The sequence below is a fragment of the Asterias amurensis genome, chromosome 7, assembly GCF_032118995.1.
Source record: "Asterias amurensis chromosome 7, ASM3211899v1".
Taxonomy (NCBI): domain Eukaryota; kingdom Metazoa; phylum Echinodermata; class Asteroidea; order Forcipulatida; family Asteriidae; genus Asterias; species Asterias amurensis.
In genome coordinates this window covers 20,134,086-20,151,358 of record NC_092654.1, presented here as the reverse complement: position 1 = coordinate 20,151,358, position 17,273 = coordinate 20,134,086, and the positions used below count along the sequence as shown (strand labels likewise).

Here is a 17,273-nt window from a genome sequence, read left to right as displayed (position 1 = left end):
GACCATTTTGTGCTGATTTTTTTTAGTCTAGTGGTACAGTCATATTCCACTGTTTCATGGCAAGCCTGTGCTGTACAAGGTGTTCTTTATGTCACTTGACCATTTTGTGCTGATTTTTCTTTTGTCTAGTGGTACAGTCATATTCCACTGTTTCATGGTAAGCCTGTGGTTGGACAGTTATTTGGCAGATTTTAGAAACGTAATTCCAAAGTTATTGTTACCAAGTTACGTGTACTTGTTTGAGAAGAAGTATTCTCATAGCATGATTGTAAGAACAGACTTACAGTTACAGGCCTGTGTGCTTCCTTTTTGAAAGGCTAATGGTTCTAAGGCAGTTTCTTCGAAGTAAAGGGTACCCTATGAGGAAATTATGAATTTTTATTGAAACATTTCAAAGGCACCAAGGCAATGACTAGGGGGCATAGAGGCAATCGCCCCTGTTGCCTCCGTGAATTATCAGGCCTGCAGACTTACTTACATGTACATAACACACACAACAATCAATAGTATTCATAATTTTTATTTTGAAATACTGAAAAAAAAAGATGGTTGAGAGATGAGACACACCCAAATTAACATCATTATTTTACCATAACATACACAACAATCAATAGTATTAATAATTTTTATTTTGAAATACTGAAAAAAGGATGGTTGAGAGATGAGACACACCCAAATTAACATCATTATTTTAAATTGAGCATTTTACGTTGCACATTCCCAGTATGGTTAAAACAAACCTTGAAAACGGGGCAACATCAACTTCATTCTGTTGTATTCCAGTATACAAAAAAATAAAATAATTCCTTGGTTCATCCAGACAGCCAAACCTGGTCATTGAAAGTATTGGGTTTTTTATTTGTGTCGTCAAATAAGTTTTTGTCTATACAACCTCTACAATGTGCATTGTAATCTCACTGCATGCATGACACTAAGTAGAGAAAACAACAAAGAATAGTTTAGTTTTTGTCTTTCAAAGTTTTGTCATCAATACATGTGATTTTTGGATTTCTTTGGTTATCTGTTTGTGGTTAGACATGTGGACAAGTTGTTAAATTTCTGTAGCGTTCCGACTCACATATTCAGAATCTCCCCGCAATTCCTGCGGTTCTCGCGAGACTGCTGGCAAAGTTGGCAACCAACAGTTACTGTGAGAGCAGTGATTTCGCTAGAGCACCGCCACAAACCACTATCTCACCATTAAAGATTTGTCATCAAGTGTAGTTTGTTGAGGGTTTTTATTTTATTTATTTTTTTATTGTATTTTTGGGGGCACAAGTTGTTAAATGTCTGTAGCATTCCGACTCTATATTCAGAATCTCCTCCGCAATTCCTGCTGTATTCTCGCGAGACTTGACTATCTTGGACAAAGTGCAAGGTTGGTACATATAACTTATGTAGGATTTGAGGCATTGCATGGTGAGGTATCAATGTATATTTGGTTTGCGGTAAAACCATGTGTGTATCTTCTTGCCAGGTAGAGTTGTTCTTAGGGAACTGTCTTGCTTTATTCTACTGCCGCAGAGTTAATAATCGGAGATTCGCGAGACTTCTCAGTTCTGAAAAGAACTGTCCTGCTTTTTAACTATTACCAGGGCGGATGGTACAGATATTAGACTGGACTACTACTTTAGCTTATACATGTACATAGGATCGTAATTAACTGTACTGCCTCGGAGTCAGTTCTGAATTTGTCTCAAAGTTTGGACTAGCTTGCTCTACCTGGAGCAACTCTACCTGGCAAGTAGATACACACATGGTGTTACCGCAAACCAAATATACATACATATATATAACTTACAAATAATTAATTTCAATCAGAAAGTTAAAGGGATGCTGCAGTGAGTTAAAATAAAACTGTTAATTTTGCTGTCAATTATTTCTGATGTATGTATTAAACATCAATACAATGTGTTTTGTTTATTCCCGACATCTGACCTGCATAATTAGCAAATAATTCATGCCCCCCCCCCCCCCCCCCCCGCCCCCGTTTTGTGGATTGTTACCGCCCCCTACCATCAACGTCACGTCAGGGAATTTAAACATATCGCCGGCAAAAAGAGTATGGTCCCTAACTACACGCGTCTAGGTACCAGGCCACACAGTACACACGTCTCTATATGCACACAGCCAGGGGGCGCGACAGCTCGGGTTACTGAAATGACGTCACGTTTATGCAAATGAAGGCTCCCTTTTAGGGGCGGGTTGGGTTCCCCTAATCTCTTGAAAACCATTTTTAAAATACTTGCGCATTTAAAAAAAAATAAAAATATTTCAGGTTTAAAAAGTCATGTTTAATCGTTTTTAATAAAAAAAAAACACTGCAGCCACCCTTTAAATATTAGATTAGTACTGGTCCTCTTTGAGAATAATTGTCAAAGTTTCAGTAAAGAAAAATTATGTTTTACAATCTCTGTTGCCACAACTGAAATACGCTTTCATTTGAAAAGGCTGCATACATTTTACAGGTGCATTCTATCACATTTGGTTTGGATGTTTTTACTTTAAACTAGAGTTCGGGAAGAGCACTATTAAACATTATTAAATTGTATAAAAACTGAAGGTTATTGATAATTCATGTGGGAATAAATGTTTCTGATATGAAATGAACGGTTGGTTACTTCAGTTTGAATATATCCCCTGCAAGTACATTTGCATTGCATAACATAACAGTATGATAACTCAAGTATTCAATGTTGTTTATTTAAAGACAGTGGAAACTATTGGTAATTGTCAAAGGCCAGTCTTCTCACTTGGTGTATCTCAACATGCATAAAATGACAAACCTGTGAAAATTTGAGCTCAATTGGTCGTCAAGTTTGCGAGACAATAATAAAAGAAAAAACATCCGTGTCACAGGAAGTTGTTTGCATTTAGATGGTTGATTTCCAGACCTCAAATTCTAAACTTGAGGTCTTGAAATCAAATTCGTGGAAAATTACTTCTATCTCTAAAACTACTCCACTTCAGAGGGAGCCGTTTCTCACAATGTTTTATACCATCAACCTCTCCCCATTACTCGTATTCAAGTAAGGTTTTATGATGATAATTATTTTGAGTAATTACCAAAAGTGTCCACTGCCTTTAAGCAACAATGTGAAAAACAATTCTCTAAGTCTTGGTCTAGACAAGTGCTTTTAACATTTCATAAGTTGGTGATTTTCCTAGTATTGCATCAGACAATCCCATTATTTACTAAAATGATTTTGTGGACACAGTTGAAGAACCACCGTTTGAACTAAAATTGCGACACTTGGATTAACTCACAGGATACACTTCCTGGTTGGACCTTGTTACAATATAATGCTATCTTTAGCGAAGACCCATTCATTTTGTTGAACAATCAACAATGTGGATCCTTTTTATCATCCAGGTTTTTCGGGGGGAATTTATTAATTTTTTTGGGTCATCCTTTCGTCTGATTCCACTCACATGAATTGTGTACTGTACCTTTATAGAATTATCGGTGACTGATTGTCCTTTGTCTCCTTCGCATCTCCCCCCCCCCCAATATATTTTTAGTAATTTTAGTCAATATATTGTGTATTAATTGAGGGACAGGAAAATACCCTGAAAAATTTCATTATAGCATTGGAAATTTCAAACAAAGGTCAGATTGTGTGTACATGTAGGCTATGGATAATCAAACCCTATTATATAGCAGAGACATAAATCATTTGTTAAGTGTCTGGTTTGTATTGGCCCTCAGTATAAATTATTATTATTGTTCTGGTTTATTCAAATGTGGTGGGCAGCCACAAAAGAATAGCTTAAATATAACCACATTTAACGGAACGCTTCAGAATTGGTAAGAAACAAAATCGTGAAGATCACAGAGTTACAACAAACTTACACGGTCTAATGATGATGATAGTAGAAAACATCCCTTGAAATATTTATGACTGAAATGTCATATTTAGTGAGAAATTAATAATCTAATTTTGCATTTGGAGTTTATTGCTCAGTGAGCGTTTTATTCATTTTTTTTCTTCCATCGATGTCATGCAAAATGTGTAATCGTTGTTCACTATTTTCTCGTGACCCTGATGGCCGATCGATCTCAAACTTCTACAGGTTTGGCAGTTTATGGATGATGGATTACATAGAGTGCTTACACTGCCATCAACTGTTTTGTTAGCAAAACCAATTCTGTAATGTTCCTTTAAACTTTGCAGGGATCCCAAACAATTGTTACTTATAACTACAACAAAGTATGGGAGCATACAAACATCACAACACAGCGCAATGTTGAAAAACTGAAGACAAAAAATAAATTAAAACAAATTGAAGACAGATCATCCAGAACAGTTAAGTTCATCCAGTTAAGTTCAAAGAGGCCCTCAAAACCCACTTTTTCACAGCTGCTTTTCATTAATTTTGTGTTTCTTCCTTGCGCCATGAGCATCACTTGTGGTGGATACCGGCGCACTATAAGTGTTCATATTATTATTATTATTAACAGTTGGTCTAATAGAAAGTACTCACTTGTACCTATATTGTACATGTAAACCAATAGAGATTTAAAGAAGCAGACTGTTTCACCATCATCATTTGCAACTTTGGCTTCTATAGCATTTATTTGCATACATTATACTTAACTGATCATTACTTTAACTTCCTTCATATGTTTTGTGCCCTGTGAATAAATTCATTGTTTTATTGAAATAAAATGATATTTTTATATCTAATAATAAACCAGTCGCGGTTTGCCCAAATAACTTTGTCAGTGCTACTGTCAATAACATTCCTTTAATCTTGTTAAGCTCCCTCGGGACAGCCCTGGGCTGCCGTGGCACTCCATTGGCTTTTTCATATACAATATCAACCTCTACTGCCCTTGCAGGTACCCATTTACATGAAGAGTAACAAGTACAGTAAAGCACCTTGCTCAAAAACACCTGTAGGTGTAATGACCGGGATTCGAACCCACACTCTGGTGATTTAACCACTAGTAACTTAAAGAAACACGTTGCCTTGGATCGGTCGAGTTGGTCTTTGAAAAGCGTTCTGTATCGTTTTTTATAAAATCGGTATGGTTAGAAAGATGTTGTAAAAGTGGAATACAATGATCCACACAAACATGCCTCGAAATTGCGTGGTTTTCGTTTTGCCTCGTCGACAAACACGGTCGGCCATTTATGGGGGTCAAAAATTTGACTCCCATAAATGGCCGACCGTTTTAGTTCGCGACGTAAAATGAAAACCGTGCAATTTTGAGTGATACTTGTGTGGATCATTATATTCTACTTTTAACACATCTTTCTAACCATATGCATTTCATAACAAACGGTTTAAAACGCTTTTTATAGACCAACTCGTCCGATCCAAGGCAACGTGTTCCTTTAAATTTGATGCTCTAAACCACTCGGCCATGACAGTGTGACCCCACCAGGCCAGATACTTCACAGGGGCAACGAAGGCAACTGCCTCCATGCCCCCTGGTCATTGCCTTGGTGCCCTTAAAATACTCCGGTAGAAATTTACAATTTCCTCATAGGGTGTCCTTACCATGGGGAAAATGCTTTGGTGCCCTCGCCCTTAAAGGCCTGCCCCACCACTGATGATTTTGTTTTTCTCATCTTGCATTAGGTGCTGATCGTTGATGCAGTGTGTTTAGATTTCATCTCCAACAGCCTCCTGTGGACAACCTGCCGATATAAACTCTGCACCCAGAGGATCATGGGAGATAACGGGTTCCAACGATGCAAGCATGCTCATGAATGTGAGTGACATTGACCCTGAATTTGCCAGGAATTGGTTTCCATTTTTTTTTAGTATTGTGTTGACATTGAGATTTAAACTATCGTAATCTTCGGTTTATAAGCCACTCAGTGTTTAAGCTGCAATAAGCCGAAGATTACGGTAGTTTTATGAGAAACGACCGTGGAGTAATTTTGTTCTAGGAAGAAGTTGTGGGTCTATAAAGAACCAGATATGAGAACTGTGGGAAAGTTTGGTTCAAAAAGAGTACTTGACTGCATCTTGAGAAGAAGTTAAATTTAAAGCTACAGTAGGGTTCAAGAATCACCCTCACTTTTCAATGTTCCAATTGCTATGTTTCTGACCAGGTCTACTGAATGAAGACTTCCACCTTCCTGATGTGGATCTTGACCGAGGTCTGGAGTTGGCTAAACACATCTTAGTACGACAGAAGGAGGATGACCTGGTCGACTTATTGCACCTCCTACATGTCTACATTCTACCAATCATAAGGCTGCATTCAGAAGACAAGGAGCATGTGACCGAGGCTTTAACCAATCAGGTGAGTGGAGTTTGTGGTTGAAGTTTAAGGCCGTGTACGAATCGGCGTCTACAGCTCCGGCTACGGCTGTTGCCAAGGGTGTAGCTAAGGACTTCCTATTCCTCAATGCATGATGAAGCGGAAATCAAGCTGTAGCCGTAGCTGTAGCTGCCAATTCAAACATGGCCTTAGATTGGATGTGCTATATACAGATATATGCGAGCCTGAAATTACACGCAGGCCTTCGGAGGCCATGGCTCCAGTTGCCCCTGGTCTTGACCTTTGTGCCCTTCAAAAGTTTCTCATAGACTGTAAGATTGGAAGTGCCCTTTGCAAAGTGAAACTGGCCTTGTCCTCTCAAAGGTGAAGTTCCAGGTCTGCAGTAATCATATTTGACTATACCCATAGCTGTTGGCCAGAACATCTTGTCACGCTTTTAAGTAATACATGATATCCATAAAAATCTGTTATCATTTTTAAATGATAACAAATTTTGATGGCTTAAAAAGCCTTTAAGAAAAACTCAACTGGGGTAACAGAACATCAGGACACATTGCCTCTTGGTTTTGTTTTATCTCATTGCAATTGGTAAATTTAGTTAAAAATTATCAAGCAAACAAACAATCAATGATCAATATTGACTAAAATAACCAAATAATCAATCAATGAGTAAATGAAGTTGGCATTAAACATGGAGGGTAGATCAGGCTGTTCACTTGTACGACTTGTCTGATTTCAGAAACTAGAGATTAAAAAACTTGACACTGAGATTGACCAGATGTCAGACCAGAGAACGAAGATCAGGGAAGATATGAAGAAATGGAGGGAAGATATCTGCAAAGGTCTTCAAACGGTAAGTTCAAGGATGTTGTAGTTAAAGAAATAAATATTTTAAAAGTACTTTGTAATTTAGTGGCCAATGAACTTTGAGCGTAAGATGTACTCTCCCCATAACACACCAATTCCTGACCCTGAACCAAATCTTCCGATATTGTTTTTTTCAAATCACTCTAGACCGACAGTGTCTTATATGTAATATATACATGTAAGAGGGCAACTATAAATATAAATATTAATAGTAAACTTGCGGGTACAACCATGGGTAAAAACTCTTTTGAAGGAGTGGTGACTCTGAAAAGAGCAGGTTTGGTCTCGACGTTTCGAACAGTATACTCTGCTCGTCTTCAGGAGAATTTTTATCTCTCCTGAAGACGAGCAGAGTATTCTGTTCGAAACGTCGAGACCAAACCGGCTCTTTTCAGAGCTTCTCCTGAAGACGAGCAGAGTATACTGTTCGAAACGTCGAGACCAAACCCGCTCTTTTCAGAGCAACTACTCCTTCAAAGAGTTTTTACCCAGGGTTGTACCAGCAAGTTTAATATTAATATTTATATTTATAGTTGCTCTTATTCTCCACACCATGCAAAGCTTCAAACACCATTTATATACATGTAGTTATGGACTGAGAAGGCGTCGGCTGAAGACATCCTCTAGTCAACTGACTGATGGACTAATGTACTTTAAATAAATCCCACTTTACATGTACATGATTAACTAGGTACCAGTCCCACCCCTTCCCATGCCAGTCCTTTATGTTTTTACTAGTGTTATACTTAATTGTTTTTATTGAACAATAAATCAACTTTTGATTTCAGGAGAAGGCAATTGTTTCCTGCAACACAGCCTTCTTGAAGCTTTTATGCACACATTTGGAAGTTGACATCAGAAACTCGTATGTGGAGGTGAGCACTGTTGTATTTGAAATGTCCCAAATGTGTCGTCATTATCACTTTTTAGTTATGCTTATATTAATGTGAAATATAAAAAGAGCTTAATTTTTTATTGTAAATTACAACTTCACTATACTCGGTTTGCGCTAACACCATCTGTAAAGCTACTGGCCAGGTAGAGTTTGTTCTTTAGAGACAGTTCTCTAACTCTCCCTGGCAAGTAGTTACACACATGGTGTTACCGCAAGCCAAATATATATTCACTATACTCCTCTGTATTTTCTGAACTTTAAAAACATTATTTATAAATACCCCAGACAGTTTCGCCTCTCCTATTGATGGAGAGCACGTCACGTGGGGTGGCTGGCCGGCTGGCTTCAGCATGTCAGGCGCACAAGCTAACGCGGAACGCAATTCATAGCTATTAGTTACAGCACGTATTCTAAGCGCACGCAGACAAACAACCCACACACATCAAAATTATTCTTCGCAAAGTTTTTGAAATAAATATTTCAAACCTTGAATTTTCAATTGTCAAAGTGTCTATAACTGTATTTTTAAAACTTTTATTAACAAAAGGGCATTTATGAATGGGAATAAAAGAGTAGTGACTCGTTCTTAAACATCCGTTTAAAACCTTGCAGGGTCCTTATTGTGCGATGAAGGCCTTTATCACACGGCAATGACCCTGCCGGATTTAAACGGCTGTTTAAGAACTCGTCACTACCCTTTTATTCCTTTAATTATGACTGGTCAGGATTATCAATTAGGTCTCATCAATGTTCGCAATAGCACCAACGTGTAAATCTCTTCTGAGTTGTGTTGGTTCTGAAAAGAACATGTGGTTGACAACTCGAAGTTTCGATCAGTATGCTCTGATCGTTTTTCTTTCCCCAAAAGACGATCAGAGCATTTTAATATAAAGTTGAGTTTTCAACCCCATTGGTACTTTTCAGAAGTGATTAAAACAAGGCGCTTTTGCAAATGTAACCTGATTATCACTCCTACCATGCAAAACTCAAATCCTTCTCATAATTATCTATGTATTAAAGTACTAATTGTTTCCAAGAGTTATTTTGATCTTTCATTGTATTTACTTCAGCTCGATTCGTGTCAGAAGAAAGTGGAGGAAGCCAAGTTGAAAGTTCTTAGAAAAGAAGGAGACAATTATATAACTCATCTAAAAAGGTGAGAAAATAAAACTAGCTGTTGCAAACAACTTCCCAAACAAAAGGAGTGGTATAAATGCAAAAAAAAATGTTAGTGGCCTGACGTTTTGACCCCAGCAGAGTCTTTCTCGAAGGCTAAAAAGGTATAAGATAATTGTTTGCCAATAATTATTAAACAAACCGAAAGTATAGCAAAGAAGTTGTGGTCTTGTCAAAAATTTTACAATATATTGACTATTTTCACTATAGAATTGACAAAATGTTTTAATAGCTCAATGTTGAGAAAGTTGGCATTTGTAACAACCATTTAGGGAAATATTTCTAACAATACATCAAAGTAAAAACAAAAAAGGTATTTAAAAAATTCACTGTTGACGATGTGAAAGATTAATAACTAGAAAGAGGTTTTGGGGGGATAGTTGATTAGTGTGTATAATCAAAACTTGATTACTCTTCAAAAAAATGTTGCTTATGTATGAGCTTAGAAAATTAAAACTGAAATACTATTTCCTTGGATTTTGTTAGGGTTCGATCAATAAGAGACCGGGTTGCAGAACGTATTACCAAATCATTGTTTGTTGTTGAAGAAGTTGGTCTGATGGTAAGATTGAGCAAGTCACCGGATAACCAAAAGGTAGTAATCTTAAGTCATCTTTTTCAAACTTTTATTACATTGATGTGTGGTAGCACTTTCCTGAGTCCTGTGAAAAAACATCACAGGCATATTAATCGGGTGGGATTCAAACCCACGACCCTTGCAATTCTAGAGCAGTGTCTTACCTACTCTTTTTTTTCACAGGACTCTGAAAAGTACTGAGTATACAGTGCTAACACACATCGTTGTATGAGAAAGAAAATGAAAAAAAATTAATATTCTTCATCCCCGATGCAAATTTAACATCTATGTTATTTCATTAGACTTCTCCTGTGAACTCTCTTTAATTTTCTTGTAGAAAAATTAGGTCTTGGTAAACTGAGCCAATTGCTTAATTCATCACAGAAAGATGGAGTACAGCTGTTAAAAATGGAATTCTTGAAATAAGAAAAAAATCTGATTTCAAGAAAACCTTTTTGTGTCACTCCCAATACTCTTAATAGAAACAATTCTATGGAGTGGCACAAGGTTTTTTTTCTTCTTAAAATAACATTTGTTTCTTATTTCAAGAACACCATTTTTAGCATTGTGTATGTATATCTTATGGAAAGTTATACAAATTATCATGGACAGATGGAATGGTCATTTCTGTAGTTTATTCAGTTAATTTAATAAATTAACTCAATAACTCAGAAATGATATGAACTTTCATATTTATTTATTTTATTTTCATTGTTCTATTGTATTTTACCTACAGTTAAATGAGATGCACACAGCGTACATCAAAACACAAGAGGGATGGGAAAGTTACACAAAAGATTTGTCGGAATTACAAAGGAAAAAGGTATAGCATCTTTAAGAAATGCATAAATTAATGTACACGTAGTAGCATAACATTGGATGTATGTGTAGAATATGGCAGAATATAATCAGGAGTTGAAATCTGGACTGTTCCATTTCATGAGGCGAAGCGGATGAAATGGAACAGTCCAGATTCATTGTGTGGTTATATTCTGCTTTATTGTATAAACAAAATTTTGTTTTAGTATACCTTATACATATTCATGACCAAGATTCTTACTGGTCCATTCGTCATCACATGCCAGGTACCTTTTTTGCTATTTACCAGGCGCGCATGTGAGTATTCACGCACAGGGCGCTATTCTACTTGTCATGCGCATTGTCCATGTGCAACCGGTAAACACGGGCGCTATTCTACTTGACATGCGCTTTAGGTTCGTGGTACTGTTGTACACATGCACGAACACCGCTCTAGTGACATCCCACACATTAACAAACTTATCATATGCACTTTATTTCACAGTCGTCATTTTCCCTTGCTCTAAATCATGTTCCGGTAACTGGAAAATCTACGAAGTAGAGTAAAACAAATGGGTTTTTTTTTCAGGTGACCTGGTGACTAGTCGCTATGAGCTGTATTGAAAGTTGGCAAACTAGTTCCCCCGGCTTTCACCTCTGGAACTGGTTAGTCAACTTCCAATACCTCAGGTAGCTAATCGATAGTCACCCTCAAACCATGTTATGTTTGTATAATTTAGTTCATAATTTATTTTCAGCAAAAAACAATACTTGCAAGGTTTTGTGCTAAAGTTGCTGTACTTTGCGGTAGTTTTGTGCTATTATTAGCGCACAAAAGGAGTTGGTTAGTGCTAACGTTGTTGAATATAAGAGGCATTGGTTAGTGCTAAAGTTGTTGTTTATCTCTGTGGATAGGTTTGTGCTACTAGCGTACGAGAAGCTTTGTTTTCTACCGAGGCAGAGCTGAAAAAAGGTGCTGATACTACAGGTGTAGAGTACATCTCAACAGGAACTGAACAGGCCACTGATGGTAAGAATGGTTCATATCACATTGTCCAATCATCAAATAATTCTAGTTCTGTAAGTAAAATTTGAAGATTTGCAGGTCTAGGTTTTTATGCTAGTAATTAGTTCATTTACTTATCCATTGTAAAACAGTTTATCCGTTCATAATTTTAAGTATTTCATAAATTCATTAGTGTGTCATCCGTTTTCTAATTTGTTGATAGTTTTGGGACCAAGTCATCTTCCATCTGGCTGGGAAACATTGCAGAGCCAAGTTGTGAAGGTAATCATTTCTTTATTCAAGTTTAGTGATAGTTTTGTTTAAAGCCATTGGACACTTTCGGTAAACAGTATTACCCAAAGCCAACACTTCGTGTATCACAACTTATATATAAAATAGCAAACCTGTGAAAGTTTAGGCTCAATCGGTCATCGGAGTTGGGAGAAAATATCGGGAAAACCCACCCTTGTTTCCGCACGTTTCGCCGTGTCATGACATGTGTTTAATATAAATCCGTAATTCTCGATATCGAGAACTGATATTGTTTTAATGTTTTCGCAAAAAAGTAAAGCATTTCATGGAAAAATATTTCAATAGAAGTCTTTCACCATTACCTTCTGTAAACCCTGTAAGTTGTTCGTAAATCTGTGAACTTTTTTTTTTTTCTGTTCCGAAAGTGTCCAGTGGCTTTAAACCACAAGTGAAAAAGACTTGGTAAATTTTAAAAATTGGGGGAACTTGATCCAATGACCCTGCATTTTAACGTGCTGACGTTCTAGCAACTGAGTTATCGAGCCCTTATTACCGGTCTCCCCATTTTGTCAATATGTTTATTTGGGGTGAAAGTCAGATGCCATACAACAGTTAGCTGCAGTATAGCAAGAGATCACACTCAAGTTTATGATACAACCTGGGAAGCGGCAGTCAGCAATGGTCAGGGGATCACCTCAAGGGGATGAAACATAAAATAAAATTTAAAAGTGAACAAAGAAATTGGGGGGAAAAGGGAGAATGCCAACGTAGTGCTAGATAGCTTAGTTGGCAGAGTGCTGGCACATTAAACCAGAGGTCATTGGTTCAAATCCTGGCTTATAGTCAACTCGTTTTTGTTCACCCCCAATTTATGTACTCTTGCTTAGTTTTGGCTAATAACCTCAAAATATCCTTTGCGACTTAACATTTCATTTTTATAATAAATTTGATTATTATCTTGGAAAAAGACTTGCTTTGCCACACAGTGAAAGCTCTGATATTGATTTTCGGAGACTAAATACAATTTTTGGGGGAGTGCCTTTGCACTGATCACCCTTGCACAATTTCCAAGAATTGGGAGAACAAAGCAGGTTTACAGTTAACAACCAAAACTGATTTTTTTTTTTTCAAACTTGATTTTTCTTTTCTATTTTGATTACAGAGTTTAGAGTATAACCCTGTTATAAGGCAACTGCATTATGACTTCAATGTATGGATAAGAACATTTTGTACGTCAGAACTGGAAGACCAACACCATGGATCAAACTGGATGGGAAAGATACCGTGCACACAGGTATGCAGGGACTTCATATTGAATAAAATTTCATTTTAAAACTTTTAGGAAGTTTAAGGGCATTTTTTTTAACTGAGATTTTCATCAATAGAATGATGACATAATTTTAAATTTCTGCAAAAAGTCAAGTCTTGGGTAATTTTCTTTTTAAGTCAAGTCAAAAGGTACATTTAATTTCTAGCCAAGTCGCCAGTCAGTGAAGTTGGCAACTCGAGTCCACTGACTCGAGTTGACAACACTTGTATATGGTTGGATTCACTAATGTTTTTCACTTGTTTACAACACATGCAACTGTTCTCTTATCAATGTACCAATTCATGTGGTGAAACTCTGGAACAGACTGGTTCCTTGCTTTGATTATTTAGGTTGTGACTATGTTGGGAGGCAGGGATTCCAGCGAGGCGGCAGGGCTCACTTTAAAAAAGACTGTGAGAACAAAAACTTGCTAAGCACAGAATAGTATTGCGTAGCAGAAACAGGTTACCAGCTAAAATAAAATTAATTTTGCATTGTTGTTGATGGTGCCCCTCTAAATTTTTGCTAAGCAAGGACATTTTGTCTAGTGGCAATTTACTGCTTTGCAGCTTTATGAAATTGGGACCTGTGAATAAATGCCTATTATGTGAAACGTAACTGAGTTCAATAATTCCATTCGGATCAAGTTCACTCCCCTACACAACAACCAGCATCACTAGCCCTCCACTAAGTCTAGACATACACTCAAAGGTGTTCATTAATGCAGGTAGGAGTTCCTCCCTCCCGACCTGACCTCTCATTGAGTGTTGTTCCTGGAAAGGGGCATATCAATTATTCCATCAAGATCAAGAATACTTTTGTTTCCTCCAGGTTGAAGAGTCATCTAATGTTTCCTGTTTGAGAGTGTCACCGGACAAATTCAGTCGACTTCGGCAGACGATCAAGGAGAAGAAGCCGTCAGCTCACTTCCAGGGTCTCACAAAGACTCTACAGAATGAGGTCTTCCTTCACTTCCAGCAAGTAAGCAGATTTTTTATTTTGATTACACATCCAACAGCACAATTAGCACCAATAGCAGGATGAATAGGAAACAAGTAAGCTTGGGCGATATTGCTTTTATTATCCCACAAAATATCGCCAAAAAAGTATCGCAATATTCGATTAAATCGCGATTTATATTTGAAGTCTTAACTTCTGACATTTTACCAGGCTTAATTTTCATGATTCTACATTCTAAACAAATTGAGTTATGGATCTGTGAGATGTACTGTCTTCCCTTGGTGTTGTAGCTCTATGAGTTACACACACAGAAAGTGTCTTTTAAAGTGTCTACTGGGCATGACTGTTCTTACATGTGTGTATATCCTGCCCATTTCATTCTAGCTAACCAATAAGCATCCATAATGCACATGGGGTGACCTCTCATTCATAAAATGGTTGTGGATGGGTTGTGGTTTGTGTAATATGATCCCATTGTGGTCTGCAGTTCGGCGGTGAGGCGGCACACAAGGCTCCCACACAGGGGAGGTAATTGATACATTGTGTTACGTCTGAAGTGTTTGTGGGAGGATGCCTGGGCGCCTAAAGACTTTGATGTTATTTTTTTTCAATTGGGGAATCTTTCGTTGGTTCTGGGACTTTATATATTTTTTTAAACAGCCCGTTGTGGTTGCAAGACGTCTCAATTAGGGAAGACATCGTGATATTTCATCAAAACTTTGATTTGCCGATAATTCAATAACAACAAATCAAGACGATAAGGTAATCGTTGAGAAATATCGCCCAAGCTTAGAAACAAGAAGAAATGCTCAGATTTATAGTGTGAGAGGAAAACCATAAAGTGGAAAACCTGTGCGATCATTGGGGACTGAAAACCCAAACCACATGCAAGGTTCCGGTCTGGGATGAGATGCGAACCGGGTCCTTACAGAGATGAAAACCTACTAGCTGATCCCCTTGATATTGCGGGAAATATATCTGGAAATTATTGGGGTCTTATTAAGAACTTTTGGTGAGAATTTTCCTTTCTTGAAGCAGGCCTGTCTTAGGGGGTTTGGTGGATCATTTTTTTTCCCAAATTTATGGAAATTTCTTTGTTTCAAATTCAAATAAAAAGAGTATTGGCCTAACCAGGATTTGATTAGTTTTGTTAGATCATACTGCAGTTTAAAAAAATAAGTTGTAAATATAACGTTTATTATGAAATGTTTCTTTGTCCTCTTTGCAGGTTGTTGATAATTTAGTCCGAGATGCTGCTGTGCCTTCAACATGCTTTTCAAGACTGTGGACAAGTTATGAGAGGTACTTCTTTAGCATCAGGGGTAGAGATGTCCTAAGACTATATCAGGTGATTTTTTTATTTTATTTCAACTTCCCATCCAATCCTCAAACCTTTTGCTAACCGAGTTCAGTGAACTTAGTCACTAAATCTGTTTTGATGTTCACCAAAATTCTCTTTTCTTCCCCCATCTATAATTAACAACCATTGTTTATGTTTCAGATTCTTTCAAGTCGTTACTTAGGAATGTTTAAGTTACAATCGTAGTTTGGAAATATCATTTTATAAGGGAATTTATTTTTATATGTTTGTAGTTTTCATAGAAATACCCTGTTCTAGCTCATTGCGGGTGTTTTTTTTTACTAAGTTTCTAGTGTATTGATTATATGTTTCTTAGCTTGTAATTTTTCTGGTCAGATCTTGAAATAAGTCATTTATTTTTATTTAGTGTTTACATTTTTAATCTGTTAATACAACTGACCTGTTATTTTTGTCTGTAGTGTATCTTTGTAAGTATCGCCTTTTTAAATTGTAAAATGCATCAAGGGATCTGTGATCCGCAATGCTATATAAATGCTGTTTTATTATCATTAATAATATTCCTAAAACTTTATTTCCTTTAGCGAGCCTATGCTTCAGAAACCAAAACACTCAAGGCCACTTTACCGGAAGTGACGGTGCGAGATCTCGAGCTGGATGATGAATGGATTCTGAATATCCTGGGTCTCTACGCACCAGATTTCAAAACTTCTTCAGTGACCCACGACTTTGAACAATTATCTGTCCAGCCACAAGTCGGAGAGGAGGTGAGAGAGAAGACAGACGATGAGGAAGCTGGCGAGAGGCGGCCTAGGGAGAGACTTGAATCAGGGATTGATATTCACGATGAGGAAGGAGTGGTTCACAGAAGGAAAGTATCAAGGACATTGGGTCAGAGGTACTCCAATCGCTACACCAAGATCATTGACTTAATGTGGGTTGAAACCCAGGCAAAACCAGAGCGATCATCCACCTGGAGTGGTATTCAGCGAAGCAGTCGTGGGAGTTCTAGGTTGGAGGATAGCGATGCCCTGTCCATGGCGACGTCAGCGCCCAATGTGAAATCACCGCGCGAATTTAACCAGGAACCCTCAATACCTATTAATATCCCTAACACAAACAGTAATGCCACGACATTTACACCGATCACAAGTCTGGTGGGGGATTCCGGGGTGTGTCTGAACAAGGAGGGTGAATCGGTGGAGACCACGGGATACCACGATCCGTTGGAGCATTCGTGTCAAAACAACCCAAACATCCGTGTGTTTCTTGAGAGGTTCCAGACTGCATACCATTGCTTTCGGGTTGTATTACAAGACACTGTTCCAATGGCTAAGCTGCAGTGGCTGTATCGATGCATTCAACAAGTCAATTCAACTGCAGAAAAACAATCTCAGCTCATCTTCTGTAAGTATTACTTTTCTTGTTTGAACAATCTACCATTGGACTATAGACAAATAAATAAATGTGTTATGAAATATCTATGGATAATGTAAATTATTAAAAAAGAAGTAAACAGGGGTTTTCTTTGGGAGAGGGATCTTTGAGATCTTACTCGCATTAACGCGATTATTCAAGTTCCTATTTAACTACACTTTATTGTGCAGTTCGTAACACTACAATAAAGTTTATATTGCTCAGAGTGCTGGGCTGAATTTCTTGGCTCTGGGCAGGCCCACCCGGCACCATCCATCGTGACTACAACTCCGGTTGTTTTGTTCCTATTCGTACGTCCTCTGTTTGTTCGTCTCTTTATCTTATCTCCGTCTGTCCTTAGGCTGATTACTGCAAACGGCTTATCAAATTAGCCTCCATACTGTTCATTTTGTTTTACTGTTAAGATCTTAAACTACTCTGTTCGCTACTATACATTA

General features: G+C 37.6%; 1 protein-coding gene across 2 annotated transcripts in view; it reads left to right on the top strand.

Moving 5' to 3' along the window:
* LOC139939903 (uncharacterized) overlaps positions 1–17,273 on the top strand; it is a 32,044-nt gene that overhangs the window by 10,896 nt on the left and 3,875 nt on the right. For both annotated transcript variants that reach the window (XM_071936065.1, XM_071936066.1), the window contains exons 2-14: positions 5,590–5,722; positions 6,069–6,262; positions 6,981–7,094; positions 7,897–7,983; positions 9,074–9,159; positions 9,666–9,774; positions 10,493–10,579; positions 11,470–11,584; positions 11,784–11,842; positions 12,975–13,106; positions 13,953–14,102; positions 15,310–15,429; positions 15,984–16,806. In XM_071936065.1, the coding sequence (XP_071792166.1) occupies positions 5,590–5,722; positions 6,069–6,262; positions 6,981–7,094; positions 7,897–7,983; positions 9,074–9,159; positions 9,666–9,774; positions 10,493–10,579; positions 11,470–11,584; positions 11,784–11,842; positions 12,975–13,106; positions 13,953–14,102; positions 15,310–15,429; positions 15,984–16,806 (2,209 nt within the window). The remainder of the gene's footprint in view (positions 1–5,589; positions 5,723–6,068; positions 6,263–6,980; positions 7,095–7,896; positions 7,984–9,073; positions 9,160–9,665; positions 9,775–10,492; positions 10,580–11,469; positions 11,585–11,783; positions 11,843–12,974; positions 13,107–13,952; positions 14,103–15,309; positions 15,430–15,983; positions 16,807–17,273) is intronic.